Source organism: Terrapene carolina, unplaced genomic scaffold (assembly GCF_002925995.2).
Source record: "Terrapene carolina triunguis isolate 2854851 unplaced genomic scaffold, T_m_triunguis-2.0 Scaffold231, whole genome shotgun sequence".
NCBI lineage: Eukaryota > Metazoa > Chordata > Testudines > Emydidae > Terrapene > Terrapene triunguis.
This window is the reverse complement of record NW_020664582.1, coordinates 14178950-14201426: the sequence shown is the minus strand read 5'-3', so window position 1 is coordinate 14201426 and position 22477 is coordinate 14178950. Positions and strand designations below refer to the sequence as shown.

The window sequence follows — 22477 nt, the reverse complement described above, 5'->3', positions numbered from 1 at the left end:
AACAAAAATCAATGCTGAGCAGCACATCAATATTATTAATGGAGTCTATTGGGGGAATCTATCGTCCACTTCCTTCCCCACCCTCAAAAGAGTCCATCCACCAGCTTGTTCGCTAATCAGGCAGGCAAACAAATCTTGTTCTCCTGACCCATCTTCAGCACAGCAGACAGAGCCATACAGTTCACCTCAGAACGCCTTGCGCCCTGGCCAGTAGAGACCAGGCATATCACTGGGGTGAGGCAGTACGTTTTGTCTTTTTAAATGGTGTAGCCCAGGAGTGTTCAACCTACAGCCCGCGGACCGTACATGGCCCACCAGAACATTTCATTAGGCCCATGGCCTGCTTCAATACAATATACTAACAGCCGATTCATTCGAATTTTGTCGGCATGTTTACAGCATTTTAGTTTACACAAGCGTGTAAAGAGACAATAAGGGACATAGAAACAACCTATCTAAATACATACCAAAGAAGCGGAACTTAAAATATAAAAGTCAATACAGGTGACTTTAAATCTCATTAAAATATGCAGAATCTGTTTGGCCCACACAAGATTGTGTTTAGGTTTATGGGGCCCTCCTGGGTAATAAGGTTGGGCACCACTGGTGTACCGTATGACAGAGTGTAAACCAACGCTTTTTAGAGTTGTTGCACAGGCAGAACACGGATGTCAACTGTGTATTTTCCACTGGCCAGCTGGATATTGCAGCATCTACCATAGTGGTGGTGAAGTGGCACAAAACTAGGGAAAATAGCAAGCCTTACATAGCGAAATCTACACTCCAATATTAGAAAAAAGGATGGGAGATTAGATAAAATCATGCAGAGGTAAAATGCACAATTCTCCCTAATTAATGAGTGCTTTACAAACATTAATTCAGTAGCTCAGTAAAGCAGGCAGGTACCTCCTTTTATAGATCGGGAAATTGAGGAAGCAAGGCAATATGACTTGCCTACAGCCATGCTAGGAGCAGAGCCAGTATCAGAAATCAGGAGTTGCAGGCTCCCAGACTCCATTCACAAGACCACACTCTTTGTTCTTAATTAAAAACATGTGATGCCACATGTTACACGATTTGTTAAAAATCCTGTCATTCTACAGTCTTATGACCAGGGATTTTTTGTATTTTGGGGAAAGGTGACCACTCCTTCTACATCTCCCAGCAGATCAAATCATCTGACACTGGAATAAACTTTCTAGAGTAAGTTTCCAGGGCAGAGGCGGTATGCATGTCTACACAACTCTCTCTCTCGAGAGAGAGAGAGACCTATCTCATAGAACTGGAAGGGGCCTTGAAAGGTCATTGAGTCCAGTCCCCTGCCTTCACTAGCAGGACCAAGTACTGTCCCTGACAGGTTTTTTTGTTGGTTTTTTTGCCCCAGATCCCTAGGTGGCCCCCTCAGGGATTGAACTCACAACCCTAGGTTTAGCAGGCCAATGCTCAAACCACTGAGCTATCCTTCCCCCCAACAAGCATAGTGCTGGTGCTTAGACTACATGAACATGAAAAGATTTCAGGCACACTTCACAAAAGACATTCATCTCTACCGAGTAAACATTTAGCCCTAAAATACCAACTCTTTGTGCACTGTGTGCTGTCTGGGCCTAATTCAGTTCATTTTTTAAAGTATTAAGCAGTGTATTCCCCCTTACCCTGGTTATTGTTCTATTTTTGGATCACATTTTAGAATCTGCTTGCATCCCAACTGTAGCCAGGAAAGTAGTTTTTGGGGGGAAAAAAAAAACTGTTAGTTTATAATGTACTCGGACTTCAATCCAGTCCAGTCCCCTATCTCTCTCAAAGCAAAAATTTGCTACAAAAGAATTGTTCAAATCAAACCTTTTCCTTACATTTCTGTAACATGTTTTTGTATTAAATAAACAACTTTTAATTTTGAGGAGAGGAGTCTACTTTAACAAGTCACAATGAAAAGAAAAAGACAACCTCAATTTCATTTATCCCACAATAACTTTTTAATTAAACTTATATCTCATAGATTTTTGGCCTATCAATGCAAGCAAAGGAGCTCAGAATTTCTCCTTACTACGCTGAATGAGGCAGGATTGCTAGGAATTAAATCTCTACAAGGATTTGTACAGTAACCATATAGCTCATTCAGGCTCATTTGCAAATGGAAAAAGGACTTTTCACTAAAACTAGTGTCTTAATATTTCTTAACTATTTCTTCTATAGCCACAAGGGGGCATCTTTACTGCAGTTGCAAGGGGAAAAAATCATACAAGTGCGGCGTAATGTATTTTTACAAGATGGAAATAACCTAATCTATTAAACTTACTCAAGGAAAAAGGAAGGGCAAAGCTACCGGGAGGCTACTGCCAAGAGTATGCAGGTAAGTTACATAGATGCCAATAAGGCATAAACCCTTTTATTACACCTGCAGGACAAACAAGACATAGAGGTGTACTTGGCTGGATGCAGGAAGCATCTAAGCATCTAAAACTGAAAGGGATCTGAAACAAGGGGGAGGGAGAGAGAATAGAGAACCCAAGAATTATTGGGTCGACCAAAAAAAAAAAAAAAAATGAAAGAAGGTTACACACTATGATGTGGAAATGGGAGAGAGGACAGAAAGAAGTGAATATGGAAGGCTGCCTTGTGACTTTTGGTCTGGAATCACATCCCTCAGTGAGTACTAAGAAGACATTTCAGATCCCAAAGGGACAGCCACTTCTCTGTAGTATTTTGGCCAGCTGCGTGAATAGAGAAAAATAAGAACACAAGGGGGAACAAAGTGGCCAAAAAATGGAGATGATTCCATCTTTAAAAATAACAATTATTGTTTTTAGTACAACTTCAAGGAAGAGAAAGAGTCATGCACAGGGAACTCCAGAGACAGCTAGAAGGAAAAAAATTCTCTTTCAAGGTAAATGGATCCACATGTGCTCCAACATGAATCCTATAACTCAAACAAGACAGCACAGACTTGTCACCCGATAGGAGCTGAAATGTATATTCTGCACTTTATTCAGACCTCTATGCTATTTTCTTCAACAGAAAACTTTGGGGGGGGGGATTCCACAGACTGATGAAGGACATCTCTAGGGCAAATTCTTTTTGACAAAATTTTAGCTGAAAATAATATAAAAATATTTCAGATTTATTTTATGTTCACAACAACATTACCTTGTTGTTTTAAAATGTCCTGAGTTAAATGAAAGTCAGAGTCAACAGTGGAAGTAGCCCAAAAAGCTAGGGTTGTTTAGTGTTAACCTTCTAGGTTGAAGGTTTCTTTTTTCTTCACTTTTTTCAACTTAAAGATGTGCAAGCTTAAAAGAGAAGACTGTTCTTGAGAGAGAAGAAGTGCTAATTTCTGCTAACAATACATCTTCAAATAATTTGGATGTCTTTACTCTGAATCCATAATTTAGGATGATTATAGAGAGTTAAACAGAGATGCAGTAGGAATCTTTATCTCCTGATGCGTAAGCATGTACATGCAAATACAAGCAAATGGGTAATGTATTCAGGTTTCACCTCAGATGAGCAATCCTCACACTATTAATTAGGTATTAAGATTCTTTTTTAAAAAGTGTCTTATAAAGGGACAGTAGGCAGTACTCTCTGCTACCATCAAATAATAGTTTTCACCACTCAGTCTCTTATCAATAGAATCTGGACAATGCTTTGCAATCTCTAATGTTAGTATGTATCTACATCTTAAACTGTAATTTAATAGGACACAGCATAAAGAATAATCCTAAGTATGAACAGATACATGTGACCTAAAAAGCATACGTGTGAAAATTATGCCCACTCTGCACTGTAACTGATTTTTCTTTTTTAACAGTTCAATGAACATGAAAACTAAATCTTTATACAAGGACCTAATTAGATAATCTGAAGTCAACTAGACCTGCCACCCTAGCATTTCACGGCATGCACATGAAAAAAAGTGTACAAGACAATTCTGGCATTCAATGGGCTGCTCTGACATGCCGCTCCTATGTAAGTAACTCTGTAAGAGCCAGCATTCTTGTAGATATTATGCGTTTAGTGTCCCAGTATATGGTGCATCTATTTTAGGTGTCAGCAGGAATCCTAATGTACTTATTAAAATTAGAATCAAGCCTATATTATGCAGCCACCCAAAAAAAACCCTGGCTTTCCTAGCGCACACATACAAAAATTATAAACATGCATACAGACACAAGAAATCACAAGGGTATACTTAAAGTGGCCATGTCAAGTAAAGAGTTTAACTATGGAGTGCCTAAGTATAGGTTTCACTGTTTATGAAGAATTAAGAGAACTATTCAACTATAATGAACCAAGGCCTCTCACACTATGTAATCTCACTGACAGTTGCAGATTTTGGCTCTGGACCAGTCCTCCTGGGGACAAAAAAAATGAAAATCCTACAGAAAATAAGAACTGGGTTCAGATCCGAGCCACTGCCCATCAAGAAACTGCCCACGTGATTTGCAAGGCTTTCTCAAGACCCACTCCTGCTACGATGCCCACAAGGTACTAGCCAACTAATCTTGGCCAGGTTGTGGAACAGCAGGAAATAACTTATAAATACCAGCTAAAGAAATATTCATAAGTATCCAGTTGTGTGCATAGCCGGCCTATACAACTCCGTGATTTTATGATTGCTTTAATCTCTTCTCCTACTGTTGTTATACTCAGGCATTGCTTCCTGTTTCAAATTACCATTTAAGCTATTCAGAGCCGAGACAATGTCCTTGCTACCGTAGGTCTGTACACCACAACATATTATAACAGGGCCCATATAGAGATTGGGGCCTTTGGATGCTACCAAAAAACAAAGATAAAAACAGACCAGACATTTACTTCAGAATTATTTCTTCAACATTGAAGCTAACTACTTCTTCCGACTGAACCAAGTACATGGGAGCAAGAGATGCACCCCCGTGCTAGCTACCAGGTACCTGGCCACTCACCCATAGAGCATTGAAAGGCAGCCATATTTGATCACAGCAGTCGCTGCAGAAGCCAGAAGCTAACGAGTTAATGTAACTTTGATAAGGAATGTAATTGAAGTGCTACCCATCTGGCAATCTTTCTAAAAGAGAGGGAGAGGCAGGGAAATCTATTTTACCACATGCTTTCTGGAGAATGGCTGTTCTGGAGAGGCTAGTCTGCTCTTTGAGATTTCTCCCCAGAATGCTGTCTGTGAGCATGTTCAGTGGAGTCTTTGCAACACTATTACCGAAATGGGAGTGGCTTGTAATAGGAGTGGCCTGTAAATCTACAGTGGGGAAGTGGTGAGTGTGCATCATTTGACACAAACATGTCGTTCTGCAGAGCAAGTGCTTAGAAGACCCAACTCCCATCTGAGCCACATGGGTGGTGCCACATTTTGAGGCCTCCCTAAAAATCTGAGGTGTTAACAGCTTGAGGGGGTTATACAGTGTCCATAAATAGCCATTACAAACCAAACTGGGCACAATCTACAGTAAGGTGGGCTTTTTTCAGAAGAGTTAAGTACAAATATTTATGTTTAAATTACAATACAATCGTTTGCACCTCTATAGCATGTCATTAGAAGATCTAAGGGCACCTTATATACATTTACATAGCAACAAGAGCACACTAGGCACTTTACAGAAAAGTAACTAATAAAAACGTACACATCCGATAGAGGGGTTGCTAGGATATAAATAGATTACTTCAGACATTACTTAATTACAGTCACCATTGAAGTGGAAAGCAGATACTGTTTAAGAATATACAGCACCACTGTTTAGTTCAGGGCAGAAGGATAGTGTGCCCAAGTAGAAGAGCAAGGGGAATTTGGGGAGAATTAATTTCGCCAGGATGGCTCATAGACTGTGCCAATCTCCTGTTTGCTGTCCAAATATTTGTTTTTCTATGGCATTGGCTATATTTAAAATGTTCACTGCATTCCTTACAGCGATGACCAGGTTTAGAGAAGGAAAATCAATAGATCATCAAAATTAAGATGTCCCCATTTCCATATCAGAATAAAAAGAGATTAAGGAACAGACCTGAGCTGCAGAAAGTTGGGAAATCTCATTAATACACTGTGAAGTGGCAGAAGAGCAAAAGCTAGGAACACCACAAGATATAATTACCTTGTCTGTGTTCAGAAATTTGCAGTCTGTGAGCAGATGAACTTCTGTACCATTGCCTGCTAGAGGCAGATGGGAATGCCTATTTAGCAGACTGACGTTCCCCTGGCAAAAAAAAATTGGCCTAGATAATCATTTAGCTACCTGTACAGCTGGTATCTATATTTTATGTTACTGGCATCCTGCAAAAAATTAGTGTAATGCCCAAATCTGGGCACAGTGGAGCCATTCGTTGTACTGGTAACTAGTGAAATTGACTACAGTGCTGGTAACAGAAAAGTATGTCAGGGTTAACCTGGTTATTAGTGTCAGAGCAAACTGAATTACTTGGAAAGACTCCAGTGCATGAAGTGTTGGTGCCAACCAGAGCAGCAATGCTGGGAGCCAGCCAAGTGGTCGAACGGAGCTTAGTAGCATGAATACCAATGATTTTAGTTGTGGTAGGCCTTGTGTAAGCAGCTTTTGAGGCCAGCATGCCCCTCATGGAGTCAAATCCTGTTTCCAAACTGAGCATCTGTGCACCATCTGAGTCCTAGGAAAGGAACACAGCTGCGTTCCTTTTCCCAAGAGGTTGGCCATACCTCATGCACGAAGAGGATGTGAAGAGTTTACACCAAAACATTGTCATTCAAGCCAGTGTAAACTTGGCATCTTCAGGTCATCTAGGAACATCTTTTTAAAGATCCAAGCATGCTTGACTTCGAATGCAAGAACTGCTGCCACAGGACAAATGTTCTCATTTTCTCCTCTCTTGCACCCAGACTCTCCAGCAACCCTTTCCATCCAGATGAGAATTGTAAAGGCCACAATAGGAGCCTAACAGATGGATCATGCGCTGAATCCCCATCTGCACATAGAAACCAGCCAAAACTCTTTTGTCTGACTTGCTGAGCGGAATCAGACCCAAACACCATTGAATCTTCTGGAAAATTCACATAACTGGTTCAAAACCACAAAAAGGAAGAAGGAAAGGGGAGAATGAACCTTTAACCAAATTAAAAACTCTTCTACCTTTTACACAGTCTCCAGAGCAATACATGCTCACCTGTAGGAAAGAGGAGCAAGTGCATGTTTTGCCTAGTAACTGGAGTGCAAGGCTGAAAGTTATGATTCCTGGGTTTGTTCCACAGCTCTATGTCTCCTAACCTTGAGCATGTCACTTAACCTCTCTGGCTCGGTTTCACCATCTATGAAACAAGGATAATGTCTCCCACGGGGTTTTGAAACATAATGAACACTTGCAAGGTGTTACACAGAGACTACTAATATAATTTAAAGAAGAGTTGTGTTACTTTTTGCCATGTCGAGCCATGTTCTTTACCTGATCCCTCATCTTGCTTTCGCCACACCCCAAGTTTGCCACGATACCTACACTTGCTATGTGTCTGTTATTGTCACACACAAGAGTAATATCACTTGCTCTTAGCATTGGACAGTTTCAGGTGAAGCACAAACAGCACTGGCTTGTAAGCCAGTGGCAATATTACTAAGCAATTACTAAGTGAGACAGCACACTTAGTGCTGCCAGACTGCCTTACATGACAGCCTCTACTGGCTGGTTGAGGGACAATGATGCAGTCATAAGAGTGCTGACCAACTATCCCAAGATGAGTGAAGTCATGGTATTGTATTTATAAGTAAAATACAAGAATTAGAAATCACCTTTCCTAAAAGCTGTACACAACAGGTCTTCTTCAGACATGAACAGAGTATTTCCAGCTAAGAGCACAGAGGTGAAAGGAAGAGACAGAGTTGTACAAAGCTAGATTCAGCATTTAAATCCAGGGGAAGGAAGTGACAAGAAAAGACTCTTCAGCATGTAGGGACATCAAGTGGTTTTTGCCAACTGCTGCCAAACTACAAAGCATTTCCTCCAAGAGTTCTTACACAATACATGGCAGACCCAAAACACATGGCCTTCTGAACAGGATTCTGCCCAACATGCTTCCCCTACTAACCCCTTTATGGGACCACCAAAGGCAAAAATATGTATGTAAAAATATATGGCTAAGTCTTGGCAGTAATTCTTCTGTTATTTCCTGGGACCTTTAGATGGAAAATAGTAGGCAACATCACAAAGGGAAGAATCAGGTCTTTCATATTTGACTGCAATAATGCTGGATATCACCTCATCAAGCATTCTGGAGTGGTTTCCATTTATTTCAACAGAGAAGACTCAGCATGCCCTCCAGCTCACAGATACATACCACCTTTAAGGGGGGGAAAAAAAAAACTTGTGTTGAAGTGAAGAAGCCAGCTTTGCAAGACTAACAGGGACACACGTCCTGTATATCACAGGGGAGAGCTTTCACTCACCCATTAAGCCAAACCCTCTTCAGCTCTATTTGGGAAATTCTCTATTCACACTGCTCTGATGCTCTATATGCAGGGACATCTTCCCTTCTATAAAAAGATACTGCTGCTTGTTTTGTGGCTTCAACATTTAGGGATCTTACTTCTCCGGTGCTAGGCCTGGACACCACTTACCAAGCGCTCGTGCCACAGCCAGGAATGGAATCTGGTCAATGACTGTACTCCTCCGCACTGGGCCATTGTGAGTCAGTCGAGGTCTCTTCCAGACAACCCGATTCACACCAGATTTATTGATCACACTAGAGGTATTAGAAACAAAGGGGTGGAGATTAAAAAAAAAACAATTAGTCACAACCCAGCTGACTTTGTATGGTTTAAGTTACAGAAACAGTTACCCCTACTGTGTATGGAATTAATGCTATGACCTCGGTTAAGGCCTGCAGTGTAGACGCATCCTTCAGAACACAGTGAGATTGTGAAAATTTGAGGTTTTTAGCCCAGCTTTGGCAGACGAGGCAAAGGGGACAGAAAAAGAGATGAAAAGCTATGGGGATTTTTGGCTTCCTGCTGATCACCTGAATGTCACTAAATGTCTCCCTCACATCAGAGGAGACGACAAACTGAAAGTTTGTTCCCCTGAGATGCTGGGCTGTATAACATCAATGTCAAATCCCAAAGGGGCAATGTAATTTAGGGTTCTCTCTTTCGTTTTTTACTACTCGCCATGGCTCTGATCATCAGCAGCAGGAGTGAGTGGTTTTAAAAAAAAAAATTGAAAAGAGCCACCTTAAACAGTCTTAATGTAGAGGTTTTCTTGCTAGAGTAGCAACAGGAGGCAGAAATAACAACAGTCATCATCTGCTCTCAAGCCCGAATGAAAGAAACAGCTCTACATTTAAATTTTAACACCTGCTCTCAGATGTGGAGCAGTGAAATTAGTTCGCTCACATAAAGTTATTGGGGACATGAAGGAGAAGCTATGTGGAATAAGAGGCTTATTGTGGTGAGAGGCGATGAGCCATATACCCAGAAGAGGTAGTGGGAAAAGGCACTGGTGCAGCTTGGTAATAAGCTTACTCTCCAAGAAGCTATGGACCAGGCACCAAAGCTAGCTTCACTTATGGAATAGCCATAGGCAATTAGACACTGAAAAGCTATGGAGCAGCCTCCAAACTCCTTGTAGGACATTTAATCCACGTGCAACTCCAGGGACTTTGAAGCCCTTACATCAGTGATGAATTGAGCCCCATTATTGCGTGGCATGGTGTGATTTGCATAGGAGGAAGGATCACAAAGACTATATCCTCAGATTCACCATGCCCATTTGGAACCCTAAGGGCCAAATCATGTTAATGTTATTTCTGCCTGGAAGAAGATCCCATCCCACACTGACTTTTAAACAGATTTTTAGCGGGGAAGCTTTCTTAATTTGACTAGCAGATCCAATTCTCCTCTTCTCCCATCACCTTTTCCCCTCTCTCTCACGGGAAGTGAAGATGTCCTGCTAGCACAATCCCACTATACTCCTGCCCAGTGGCACGTCTCACAGTTCTGGGAGTAGCTGGGCAGTCTCTGCCAGTTTCGTCACCAACTCTGGGAAAAGCTGAAGGACCACCAACAAGACGACAATATCAATCCCCACCACTCCTGTAAAAAAGGAAATTCTGGGAAATGCCCACTTGCAACTAGGAACTTCAAAATATATTCCGTGTCCTTCAGCCAGTGACAGAAAAGCACATTTGGAAACCTGTAACAGCTACAGGCACTAACCTAGTGAAACAGCAAGTTATCATTTCAGAAACCTCTTATCCCAAATGCAGCTAGCTGATCTGCTTCCACCTGCTAAAGACACAAATATCTGAAGGTTAATGAGCTGACAAGGTTCTTGTGTGAACGATGTCAACAGGAAAGCCTTCAGTGATCTCTGTGCTCTGAACTGCTAAAAGAAGGGAACGGTGCCCATCCATCTGGTGCAGTACTGTTGAACAAAAGAGCATAGGGCTCCTGTGAAGCTGTGCCAGATTCGAGCCCTGAGGTTTGTTTCACAGCACTGGTGCCATCTGACAAGGCTTCCTGCTTGCTCCCCTACCTCTCAGTTATAGGGAACATGCATGAACTGCAATTCGACTCCTTCTGGGATGTTTTAACATCAGTCAGTTCATGGAAAAGAAACCTAAACTCAGCTTTGGCAAGTAGAGGAGGTAGCAATGTTCAAATACTATGACTTAATGTTCAGATTTACAGTGTTTAAATATATATCTATGTTCTGTTATTCATTTGTGATCTTAGTTTTCTTTAAAGAAAAGTCTTGCAAGGCCTGTTCTACAGCTGGCATTGTTACCTCTAGGGCAACGTAAAATGCATCAGAAATTTTACTTTTATAGAGCAGATAGATCCTAATTAGATATGGAAGATACCATCTATTGCCAGTGCAGGGTACTGTATTCCAATAGAGGCCTTACCAATTGCAAAATGAACACTACGTTGCTACCAAAACCTTAATATTTTCTTCATTTGATAGAAAAGGCGCTCTACAGCTCCTAGTTAATATTTACATGGTGAAACAAATTTCTCTTTCAAATACTCTTAAGCCAAGGAGAACAAGGTCAGTCAGCAACCACCCATCCCTTCCCCTCCCACTTTTTTCAGAACCCCAAATATACTTCTCACTTTGGAGATTTTCATTGGGCTTCCATTCAGAAATCAAAAATCACCCCATCTCATAAACCTCCAGGAAAATGGCATTAGTACCAAACAGTAAAATGAACATAACTACTTCCCCACAGCTAACCCACTGGATAGTCAGAGCCCAAATGGCAGAAACAGAAAAAAAACGTTCAAACCGGTTCACCGAGCTGCGAATGCATAAGTAGACTTGAACCCATTCGATCAGCAGGAAAAGGATGGTGACATGAAAAACTGAAATGAGAAACAAAACACAGAGTTACCTGCCCCCAAGCCCTTCGATTCTCTCCTTTTCTTTCGGAAGTTCAGGCTTATGGTCCTGTGTCACCTCCACAGCCCTAACGAAGTCGTCTTTGGGGTCATCCTGGACTCCCAGCACCACTCCTGAATCTCCGACATGCGCCACATACATCTTTGACCCACGGATAATTACCACACTGGCGGTAGTTCCTGATGTGCTTGGGAGGCCAGTCATGGTCTTCGGCCACTCTGCTGCAATGAGAAATAAAAGCTACATTTTTATTTTCTGAAACTTGTCATTAACCCCCCCCCCCCCCCCCGCTTAGGAGATTATTTAAAAAGCCCCAAGATATTACAAGTACCTGAAGAAAAATATTTTGTAATGATGTCAAGAATGGATTAATAAGTAATATTCAGGCCAAATCATGCCAGTGTCAGTCAAACTAGAAACTGAGTGGTTGAATAGGTGTTTCTTCTTCATCTGTTTCAAGCCTTACCACAAGTCACAGTGAAAATGGCCTTCATAGTCTCCTCTGTCTACATTAAATAAAACCCACAGATTTTAGCACAGTTGTTAATTTCTATTCATGAAGAAACAAAAACCAAGGAAGCAGAGGCATAGCAGATCAAGAGTAAGGGGTGTGTCCGAGAGGTCTGAATAAATTACAATGAGGTGTGTGTATGACCACATTATGACTGGTTCAAACCAATACCCTCATGTTCTTCCTTTCTATGAGCATAAAATTAATTTAACTTCAGATTAAAAAATAAAAAATAATCCATACTGAGGTCAGAATACTGAGGTGGGATTTTGAAAGGCATCTCCCAGGGTTTAGTTGTCTGACTGCTGCTGGAGGAAATAAGCACACAAAATAAGAGATATGGTGTTAGGTGAGAATATCTCCCAAGATTCAGTGAAGCCTAATGTTCATCTCCCTATTAGAAGTTGTAGGAGTGTCAGATAAATCAGGTCACTTAGTTGTTTGGACATTACAAACCCTTACAGGGAACAGAATGACTGCCTTTATATCTATGTGTAGTTTGGTTTTAAATATATTCTGAACAGTAGTTCAAAATAAATTGTCTATTTGCATCACCCAGGGGAAATTATTCACATGTCCACATTGAGGACAGAACTGCACAGGCTTCTTATGTTTGCTATCCCACAGCCCCATGTAAAACTTACTACTCAAGAGATACTCCTCCAATTCAGAATTAAACGCATATTAAATATCTACACTGGCTTTTCCTCCTCCCCTTCCACATTAAATTCAAACCTCTTCACATTAAATTCCTGCTTTTTCTCAGTCACCACTCTGCCACTGCCAACATTTATCTTCATCTCCTCCTACGCTCCCCTCCTGCTCCAAAAGTTGTGCTCCCTTTGTCTACTTCATCTACACTCCTGACTTGACGATTTTTTCCTACAGCCCATTTAATGTTTGGGGCAGCCCCCCAGTTAAGATACACCTAGCCCCACAACCTCCCTCCCTCCTTCAAACATCAGACAGGTCACCATTCCACGAAGCCAACTGTCAACAGCAACCTCATCTTATGCCTGTTCTGCACTGCACCTGCTCATGTCTTTAGACCATAAACTCTTTAGAAAGGGGATTCGGTTCTCTGGCATATTTTATCTATTGTACTTTACAATTTACACTTACAATGGTTACCATTAAAGAGTTTGCATTTCCCATAGTACAGTATGCTCCACTGCAGTATATATTCCACCTATCAGAAATACCATAGTATAGTAAATACCCTAGTACAGTATGTACTTTCCTATGGCCTCCACTTAATAACAGAACAAAACCAACATGAGGAACCTGATACATTTATTTAATCCGACAAGCATCAGTAAAGTGAGGATGCGTTATCTTCAGGTTCCAGCAACTTCTCGAACCATTCAAGACAACTATGCTCCTTGTTGCAGCCTCCATATGTTCTGGGATGGAAATGAAAACATACAGCAAGATCAGCATATTAGGCCTTGAAACCAGGTGCTTTAACCTGGGAGAATTACATCATTAAAAGGGAAGAACCCTCATCCCCCCTCACCTGAGCCCTCCAACCCTTCTCCCCAACCCCCTATCACCATAATCCACCCTCCCCTCGCTGGAGTCCCAAACACCTCTTCACTTACTCCCCCCATTCCTCCACTCCTTCACCTCCCAGCAAGCATTCACATGTCTAATTTATTTTATTTTCAAAAACAGTTTGATTGCATTTTCCCCATTTTTATTTTTATTTTAAAAATAGATTTTAGCAACACGCCTTCAAACCTTATCACTTCAAGGGCAGAAAACTGAACATTGGCTGAAGGTAGATCAGGATCAAGAGATTCTGCATACACGCTTTAGCTGACCAGCTGCAACGGAAATTGGCAGGCTAGAAAACCTTTTGGCTACTCTGTGTGCACAGTAATCCATCTGGTGCATAAGAATTAGGCACATGCTTAACTAGAGAGCTAAACTCTCTCCCGAATACCATTTGCAATTTTGCTCCCCCCAGGGATACTGGGTGCCATGCACTCTCTAGGGTTAACTCTCGAGCAATTAAGACCCTTGTGCCAGGACTGCAGCCCTGGTAGAATCCATGAATCTTAAGAAAAGCTGCTCCCCGCCCCCAAGGAGGGGGAGCTGTACCTCAAGAAACCTTTTCAAGTGACCCCAAATTTGGATCACTAATCCTACCCTTTCCCCCATAAGGCTCACCAAATTTCAAAGGAATCAAAGGGTATGTCTACACTACCAGCCGGATCAGCGGGCAGCGATCGATCCAGCGGGGATCGATTTATCGCGTCTAGACTAGACGCAATAAATCGACCCCCGAGCCCTCTCCCATTGACTCCTGTACTCCAGTGCCACGAGAGGCGCAGGCGGAGTCGACGGGGGAGCGGCAGCAGTCGACTCACCGCGGTGAAGATACCACAGTAATTCAATCTAAGTACGTTGACTTCAGCTACGTTATTCACGTAGCTGGAGTTGCGTAACTTAAATCGACACCCCCCCAGTGTAGACCACGGCTAAGTAACATTGGAGATTTTAAAGCACTTTAAAAAGTCCAGCATGAAATAGAACGCTATTCTAAACCTGAACTATAGCAGAGCTGGCACTCCACTATACCAACAACAACTGTGGAGAAAAGGCCCCCACTAATGAAATCTTGAAGAGAAATATTACTTTGACCAGTATAGATAAAGCCGATAAAACATTTAGAAGGAATGTGTGCAGGCAGAGTCAGGAAAACAACGCGAGCAGCTGCATTCAAACACAATGCACCAATTATCATTTTTCTTAGCCATTGTTTAAAAAAGAAAAGTTTTTTGGATTCTCTTTGGAATCAAAATCTTCAGTCAGAGACATGGATAATCTTTAAAATTCTTGTCCAGAAATTCTGTTGTTTGAAGGTTATCACTTGTACAGGTTTAGGTGCCTTCCCACTGTTCACCTTCTGTTAACTGAACAAAAGGACTGGAGCCTTCAGACAATAAGGATATGTTTACACTACAGCCACACAGCTACCACGCTGCAGCTGTCCCATTGTACCATTGTGGTGTAGAGGCTTCTTCCATCGACAGAAGGAGTTTTTCCATCAATGTAGATAGTCCACCTCTCTGAAAGATGGGAACTATGTCAAAAGAAGAATCATTCCATTGACTTAAAGACATCTACACCAGGGGTTAGGTGGGCCAAACTTATGGTGCTCAGAGCACAACGTTTTTCACAGCCCTGATCGATGTAGTCAGGTCAACCTAAGTTCTAGGTGCAGAACATGCCAACGTGTTGTGTACTTCTATAGCACTATTCAACAAGGGATCAAACATTACTTTACAAACATTATGTCCCAAGATCTCTGGGAGGTGGACAACTACTATTCCACCCACTTTGCAAATGAGGCTTGTCCAAGTCCACAGAGCAAGTCGATGACAAAATTATGTCTAGAAGAACCCCAGAGTCCTAACTTACAGTTGTGTGTTTAGCCAGCAGAAACCACTTCCTCCCCATTTAAAAATTTAATTAGATATCAATTTCATCCCCAATTATTGAACACAAACTGCATTTGACCTGACAGGTGGACCAAAAGGGCTTTGTCTAGCAAGCATGACAACTGTGGATATATTTAATACACTCATAAAATGGTGAGATTGAGGCAGAACTCTGAAATCCTCATTTCCATTTAACCTGTGCATTTATTACAACAACAACATACACTGGTAGGAACTCATTAGCTGCAACAAACCCTTTTTAGCAAAAAAGAAATGTATTAGACAATCAAATTAGTGTTTACGTAAAATGAAAAGCATTGTAACCAAAATCCCACATTTGAAAACAAAACAGATACAGCAAGAGCTCATGATTTTAAGCTCTCACTAAGCCACACCTATGTCCATCTACATTAAGGGGCTTAAGCAAGTTAAGCCTTGATTTGTTTTAGTGGTGAATACTAAATATAATCTAGAATAGGACTTTCTTCAGATATTCAGATCATGCTATCTCAAACTACGAGAGAGATGCGTTTTAACTAGTAAACACAAATTATTAAAATCCTCTTTGTTCTGTGGGCAAGCAATACATTCATTATCATTGGCCACACAAAAAAAAATTTAAAAAAGCTGAAACAAATGTAGTGATAGAGTTTATCCATGAGCGTTAGCCCAAAATGGATCTGACATGCAGCATTCAGTGACTTGTATATAGTCGGAAACAAAGAACTAAGGATTCTGTTAATATACTACTACTTTCAAAGAACGCAGACCTGATCAGACATCAGTGGATGTGTCAAGACTCCAGATCAATTACTAAAAAACTATGACTCTGGGGCAAGGCACTTACATGCCTCAAGTTTCTTCTCACTTCATAAAATGAGGATATCTGCCTACTTTAGAAAAGTGCTGTCATGCTGAACACTTGTAAAAGACTTCGGCTTTATTTTCACTGGGGTAGTGGAGTGTTGTTAACTCAAGTTAGCTAATGCAAGGTGGATTTTACCTGCCATTTCACTCTGAATCTCACTCGTCATTAGGTTATCAAGTTTAAGCTGGCTAACAGAGCCCCTCCTCCCTTCATTGTTTTAAGACCCTCACAAAGCCCAGCGTTAAGAAGAATAGCAGTTTTAACTCAATTTCCTTGTTTTAACCACTTAAAAAAAAAATCAGGATTTTCATAACCTTAATGCAGAATGGCTGTTTTTAAACACCAATCCAGTGTTTTTTGTTTTTCTTACACTAAATAAAAGGTTCAGGAGTAGTCAGCTATGCACTTTTATTTCCAAATTAAGTTCCAAGGACTCTTGGTACAAATTGTTTCAGTGTTAATTCCAAAGCGAGGGTCAAGCCAAGACTAAGATTACTAAAATATAAAGATGTACATTTCTTTTTCATCCTGCCAAACGTCAACTAAAGACATAACAGGTTGTTACAGGTGTGTCTACAACCACAACACCAGATGGTCAGACAAATGATCCTAACTTTTTCTGTTTGTTTGTGGGTTTTGTTTTGTTTTTTTAAGTATGACGCTGTATCCACCACTGACTACACAACTATTCTCATGCGGCCCATTCCCCAGCTAACTCTTGAGCTGCAGCTAGTTGCCTTAAAGGATACACTGCAATAAAACAGCTGTGTCAGATAAGTGGGGATTCTCACGGTAATTTCAGATTTTCTGTAGTGTATAGAAGCCAGGTGCTGACACACCAACCTAACCACACCTGATCTGGTGATCTGGAACTGAGGCTTAAGTTCAGTATTTGTTTCAGTGGGATCACAGGTCCCAACAGGACTTCAGTAGCCTGCCACTGAGTATTATCTCAACCCAGCAACATGCATCTTTCAAGCTCCCCCCCCCCCCTTTCATTAAGTGGACACGTGAAATGTAAGACCAAGTTTCCTTTTGACAAAACAAGTCCAGTGCATTGTGTTTATACCAGACTCCAATATTCCAGATAATCCAATATGGTGGACAAAAGCCATTTTTCCTAAATCAGATGCACTGAGAGCACATGCCACTTTATCAGTTAAAAGCCACAATGCATTGTCTGTTCTGGACAGCATTAGGTTTTCTCCCTGTACAAAATGCTGCAACAGCTTCCCAAGCCCCTGGTTCCAACTGCTGCTATCCCTCATTCAAAATACTGCCATGGCTCCCAAATGTTCCTTGCGTCTTCCCTCCTCTTCCCTACCTGGCCACTGAAAAGGAGCCTTCGCTCAATTACGCTATCCTAAGAAGTTTACATAATCTGTTTTAAAAACACACACAATGCATACCAGGGGTCTTAGTTCCTTTAAGATTGAGGGACTGTCAGTAGGATTCTTTATAAACAGGGATTTTTCTGACAGTTAGAGGACTATTGCAAGGCAAGATCAAGATGACCCAACTATAAAGGCAAAGTTGTACAGCATTACGCTGACGAATTATTGCCCACTTTATTGTGCACTAAGTTGACAGTGATCAAAAGAGGAATATTGAGATGAGACAACAACACCACACAGTTGCATTCACCACTCAGAATTATACCCGCACTGCCTGTAAACAACATAATCTCTCCTACATGTTCGGCAACAGAGGAACAATGAGAAACTGCTGTTATGTCCAAGTAATGTAATTCAACAATAGTTTTCTCGCTTCTGTGGATCTATATCCCAACATTTACATTTAAATCATACAATTATATTCTCAGTGTCAGCGTCCGACTACAACATAGCTGCAACTGTGCACTAACACCATCACCTGCCTAATAGTTATAGGCTCAGATACTTCTTCCCGCACAGTATCAATTTGTTTTAAAAGGAGTTAGATTTTGGGATGTCCTTAACAGCAGAAGACAAACGTGCTAACATGCGCTAATACTTTTGGCATAGACAGGCCCCAAATTAGAAGTGTGTAAACTGGTTAACAGTGTTAACAAATCTTCACCAGGCTTTTTATATACAAGGCTACATACAGTACTCTACAGTAATGGTCCAGAGCAATTTAGGAACACTATTTTGAACCATTACGATGAAGAATTTTAAAATGGGCAAGTTGAAAACTTGTTTGGAGACATGTTAAGACAGGTGCCTACTCTTTCCACCTGTGAAAATCCTTCAGGGCTTGACAAGCTAGAAATTTACGCATTACTAGTAGTTAGTATTAAACAGCTGTCACAAATACAAATACCCCACCCCAACTGACAAAACAGACACCACCTTGGAGTTTGTATTACAAAGGAGTGCAGCCATCCCAGTGTGCACATTAGTGAGGAAAAGAGAAATTTTGAACAAGAACAAGAGAACAAAGCCCTTCTCTTGAAGAAAGGACCTTGTGGTTATTTTGTTTTGTTTTCCATTCAGACTAAAACAAGATCTCATTGTTTAAGGTCTCCTCCAAAAGACTCAGACAGCAGACTGCATAGAACTCAACCCACCTACCTTGGAAAGCGTGGAATCAGATCAGTCAACTCTGTCAGGAATGGAACAGCTTGTTCCAGGGAATGCAAGTGTTCTAAGCCTGCCATTAAACTACACGTAAGCTAGTTGTAGTCACTGTGTAGCAAGAAATTTAATAAAACAACAAGATGGTAAGTATTGTTTTCTACACACACACACAAACAGCAAGCTCTTCTTCCTTCCACACAAAATATCACTAAAACCCTACATAAATTGTGGAGCAGTTTTTGTTTGTTTGTTTTTTAAATGGGCAAAACAGTGTTAGAAAAACTAATAACGTTACTACAGTTGTGCAATTACATGGAAGAGTATTAAAAAAACCAAACTTTTGTTTCTAGTCTCCCCATGCTGGTTTTCTGACCCTCTTTCCTCATCGATCAACAAAGCTTTTGCTACACATCGAAGCAGTTTTATAATCCAATTTAATGCTCCTCTACCTCAGCTTTACTCTGCCCACAAAACAAAGACAGATCCCTCTTGCAGGACATTGGTCGTCAGCTTGGAAATATCGGAGTCAATGGCTTATTGGCGGTAACCATGGACAGTCACTCAGGGTATGCGTACGCTACAAGCACTACAGCGGCAGCCACAGAGGCGTAGCGAGCGCCCTCCGTACCCTCCGACCGGAGGGGGCCCCACAAGGAAGGGGGCCCCTAAAAGTGGCAAAATAAATACCGCATTCCAGTTTCTGCATTGTAAGGGGCCCCGCCCGGACGTATGTTCAGAGGGGGCCACCGTTCGGAGGGGGCCACGTTCTTTGTTGCTACGGCCCTGGGCAGCCACACTGCTACAGTGTAGTTGCTTCCTACATTGCCGGGAAAGGTTTTTCCCACCATTGTAGTTAATCCACCTCTCCAAGAGGCTAGATTGCTGGTAGAAGTCTTCCATCAACCTAGCTTTGTCTACATTGGAGTTAGGTTGGCTTAACTATGGAGTATTTATTTGAATATGTTATTGAATGAAAACCTCAAGTTTTCTTGCACCTGCAGCAAAAGCTAGCAAGTTTGTGCTCCAGAAATCAGGGAGGAAGGCTTACTGCAAAACTTACAGAGAAGTTACAGAACTACCAACAAAAGACAGTGCCCTGGCTTAAGCTGTCCTCGAAAACTGTTTAGAACAGTTATATATCAGAAGCTCTGTTTGGTACTCACCAGTTGTTGCTCATAGCATTTCCTACATCATGTCAATAGTTTTGTTTTTGTGTGTTTTGGGGGGGGGGGGGTTTGCACATGCTATGAAAACCACCTTTGGTTACCACACTCAGCAGGGAGACAACTAGAAAACAAGCTCATTATCTTTTTCCTCCATGCTCTCTCCCCATTGTTTGGGTCCATATGACCACCCTACTTCCTGTCATGCAAGCCCATAATCTGGGGGTCAGCTGCCACTCCTCTCTTTTCCCTAATATCCAGGCTTTGATCAGGTTCTGCTGCTTCTTCCTCTACAATAGCTCTAAAATCCACTCCTTCCTTTCTGCCCCAACAGCCACTTTTCCCCACACACCCCACTCCCACTATGGCAACCTGTTCTTTCAGGATCTTTCCAATACTTATCTTACCCCTGAAAACCCTGCTCTGTCCAAAATGTTTTTGCAAAAAGTCTCAACTGTTACTTCAACCATGTCATTCCCTTTGAATCACTTCATTGGCTCCCTGCTGTGTTGTGCATGGAATCCTAATTTATCCTTGACTTCAAGGCCCAATATTCACAGTACTCCTGCCTACAACTTTGACCTGGTCTCATTGTGTGTTCCCTTCTCCCTGCCAGCCTTCATACTCCCTTTGTCTTCATGCTTTTCTTCCATGCTGTCCCATATGCATAAAGCCTCCCCAGACTAATCAATAAGCCACAACCCTCACCACATTTAAAATCCTCGTGAAATTTACTTCTGCAGTCTCACCTACTAGATGTGTGAGGAAACATCACATGCACGATAATATCATCACCTAAATCTTTCCCTCTTCTCTTGCATAATTAGGACACTCACTTACGTCACAGGGACTGTGCTCTTTGTTTTGGAACGTACTGAGAATATTCCCAGATACTCAAATAGTAAAACAAGTAACAAATAGTAATCCCAGTTGCAGCAGGCATGCTTTGAATCCTTCCATCAGCAATCAATGGGCAGAACTGGAGACGGGGCAATTGAGGAAAAATGTCCGCCAGGTCCTTTAGAAGGGACCCATTTGGTACTAAATGAAGTTCCCCCTTCGTCTCAGGGCATTCCAGGTAAGGAAAGCCTGGAGGTGATCACATGCACAACTCCATAAAATAACAAGATCTACAGAACAGATTTAGCAGGGGTTCCAACTTGCATTGTTAGCAAGGCAACACACAGCCTCACAATCACCCTCTCCTCTTTTATCCAAAGTCTTTACCTAGTGCCTTTCTATCCATCACAATGTCTCCTCACAGCATGGGGTCCTTTCCCTTCCCCAAATAATCTTTACCAAACGTCTTGATCGAACCAGAAAACCATTTTTCCCCCAGAGACACATTTGCAGTCTCTCCACATGTAGACTGAAACGATTATAATGATAAAGTTGGCATCCTGTTTCCACCAGCAATGGAGGGAAACTTTGCAACCATATAACTCACCAGTATGTTAAAAAAAAAAAAGGGAGGGGGTCGAAAGTGAAGAAAGAAAGAGATGGCTGAAGCCGGGGTGTTTCCCCCATTCTCGATAATAGTGCACGGAGAAACTTGGTGGTGTCTTGTTCCCAGTGCAGGATGATACTGACCTGTTTCCAAATGGTGTGAGAATAGGACAGCATGGGGGGGAAAGGAGGGGAGAAGAGACAGGTGCTGCCCTTTTACCCCAGGTCGAGGGTGCAAATTGGATGGAACAGGGGGAAAGTAGCAGGCAGAGAAATAAAAAGGCGACTGTCCTGCTCCTTAAAGGGGGGGGGGGGACAGAGGCGATCACTGCCCAGCCCATTCCCAAATGGGAGGGGCAGGGGGAGAAGCAGGAAGGGGGGAGGCTGCCGCCCTGATAACAGTTCGGAGGGGCGGTGAAGATTAGGAGCAGAAGCGAGGGAGAAGTTGAACCGATCTGGCAGCGCCTGTAACTTACGCAGCTTTTTCCACATGGCCCGGTGGCAGGCAACGAAGCCTTTGCGCAGGGCCGCGCACACCTCGGCCGGCTCGGCGGAGCAGAATCCCTTCTGCTTCTTGATGAAAGCCCAGAGGTTCTCCCGAGCGAACTGGGCCGCCTCCCGGCCCCCGTGCCCGTCACACACGGCGAAGAAGGCCACGGAGCGGCGAAGGCACCGGCTGGAGCCGGGGGACGGCTCTTCCTCTTCCGCCGCCTTCGGGCTAGCGCCTCTCCTCCGGCAGCTTGCGGGCAGGGGGTCGTGCCTGGCCCTGGACTCGGCCGCCCGCTGGCTTGCAGGCACCGATCCGCCCTTGTAAGCGGGGCCCTCCTCCCCTTCGGCCGGCAGCTCCGGCTCCACCACGATCTGGGTCACATCCTCCATGTATTTCCTGCCGCCCTGGTCGGAGAACACGCTCACCCCCAGCGAGTACAGACCCTCCATGGGGGGACCGGGGTCGAGGCTGGAGCCGCTTCTCCGACGGTAGCAGGCCCCCAAAGAACCAGCGCGGGGTCTCCAGCCGAGCGGCTCTAGCGCGCTCCCCCGCCAGCAGCTCCAGCCGCGGCCGGTGACTATTGTTTATGTTCGAGGCGCTGTTTGGGCATGTCCGAGACACGGAACGCGGCGCTCATGTAACAATC

At 42.6% G+C, this 22477-nt stretch overlaps 1 protein-coding gene across 1 annotated transcript in view; it reads right to left on the bottom strand.

Annotated features, from left to right (window-relative positions):
* Positions 1-22477, bottom strand: part of PPM1D (protein phosphatase, Mg2+/Mn2+ dependent 1D) — a 39241-nt gene extending 16764 nt beyond the window's left edge. Inside the window, exons 1-3 of the mRNA XM_024211240.3 lie at positions 21818-22477; positions 11342-11570; positions 8568-8692 (exon numbers count right to left, since the gene is read on the bottom strand). Coding sequence (XP_024067008.1) covers positions 8568-8692; positions 11342-11570; positions 21818-22280 — 817 coding nt within the window. The 5' untranslated portion in view covers positions 22281-22477. The remainder of the gene's footprint in view (positions 1-8567; positions 8693-11341; positions 11571-21817) is intronic.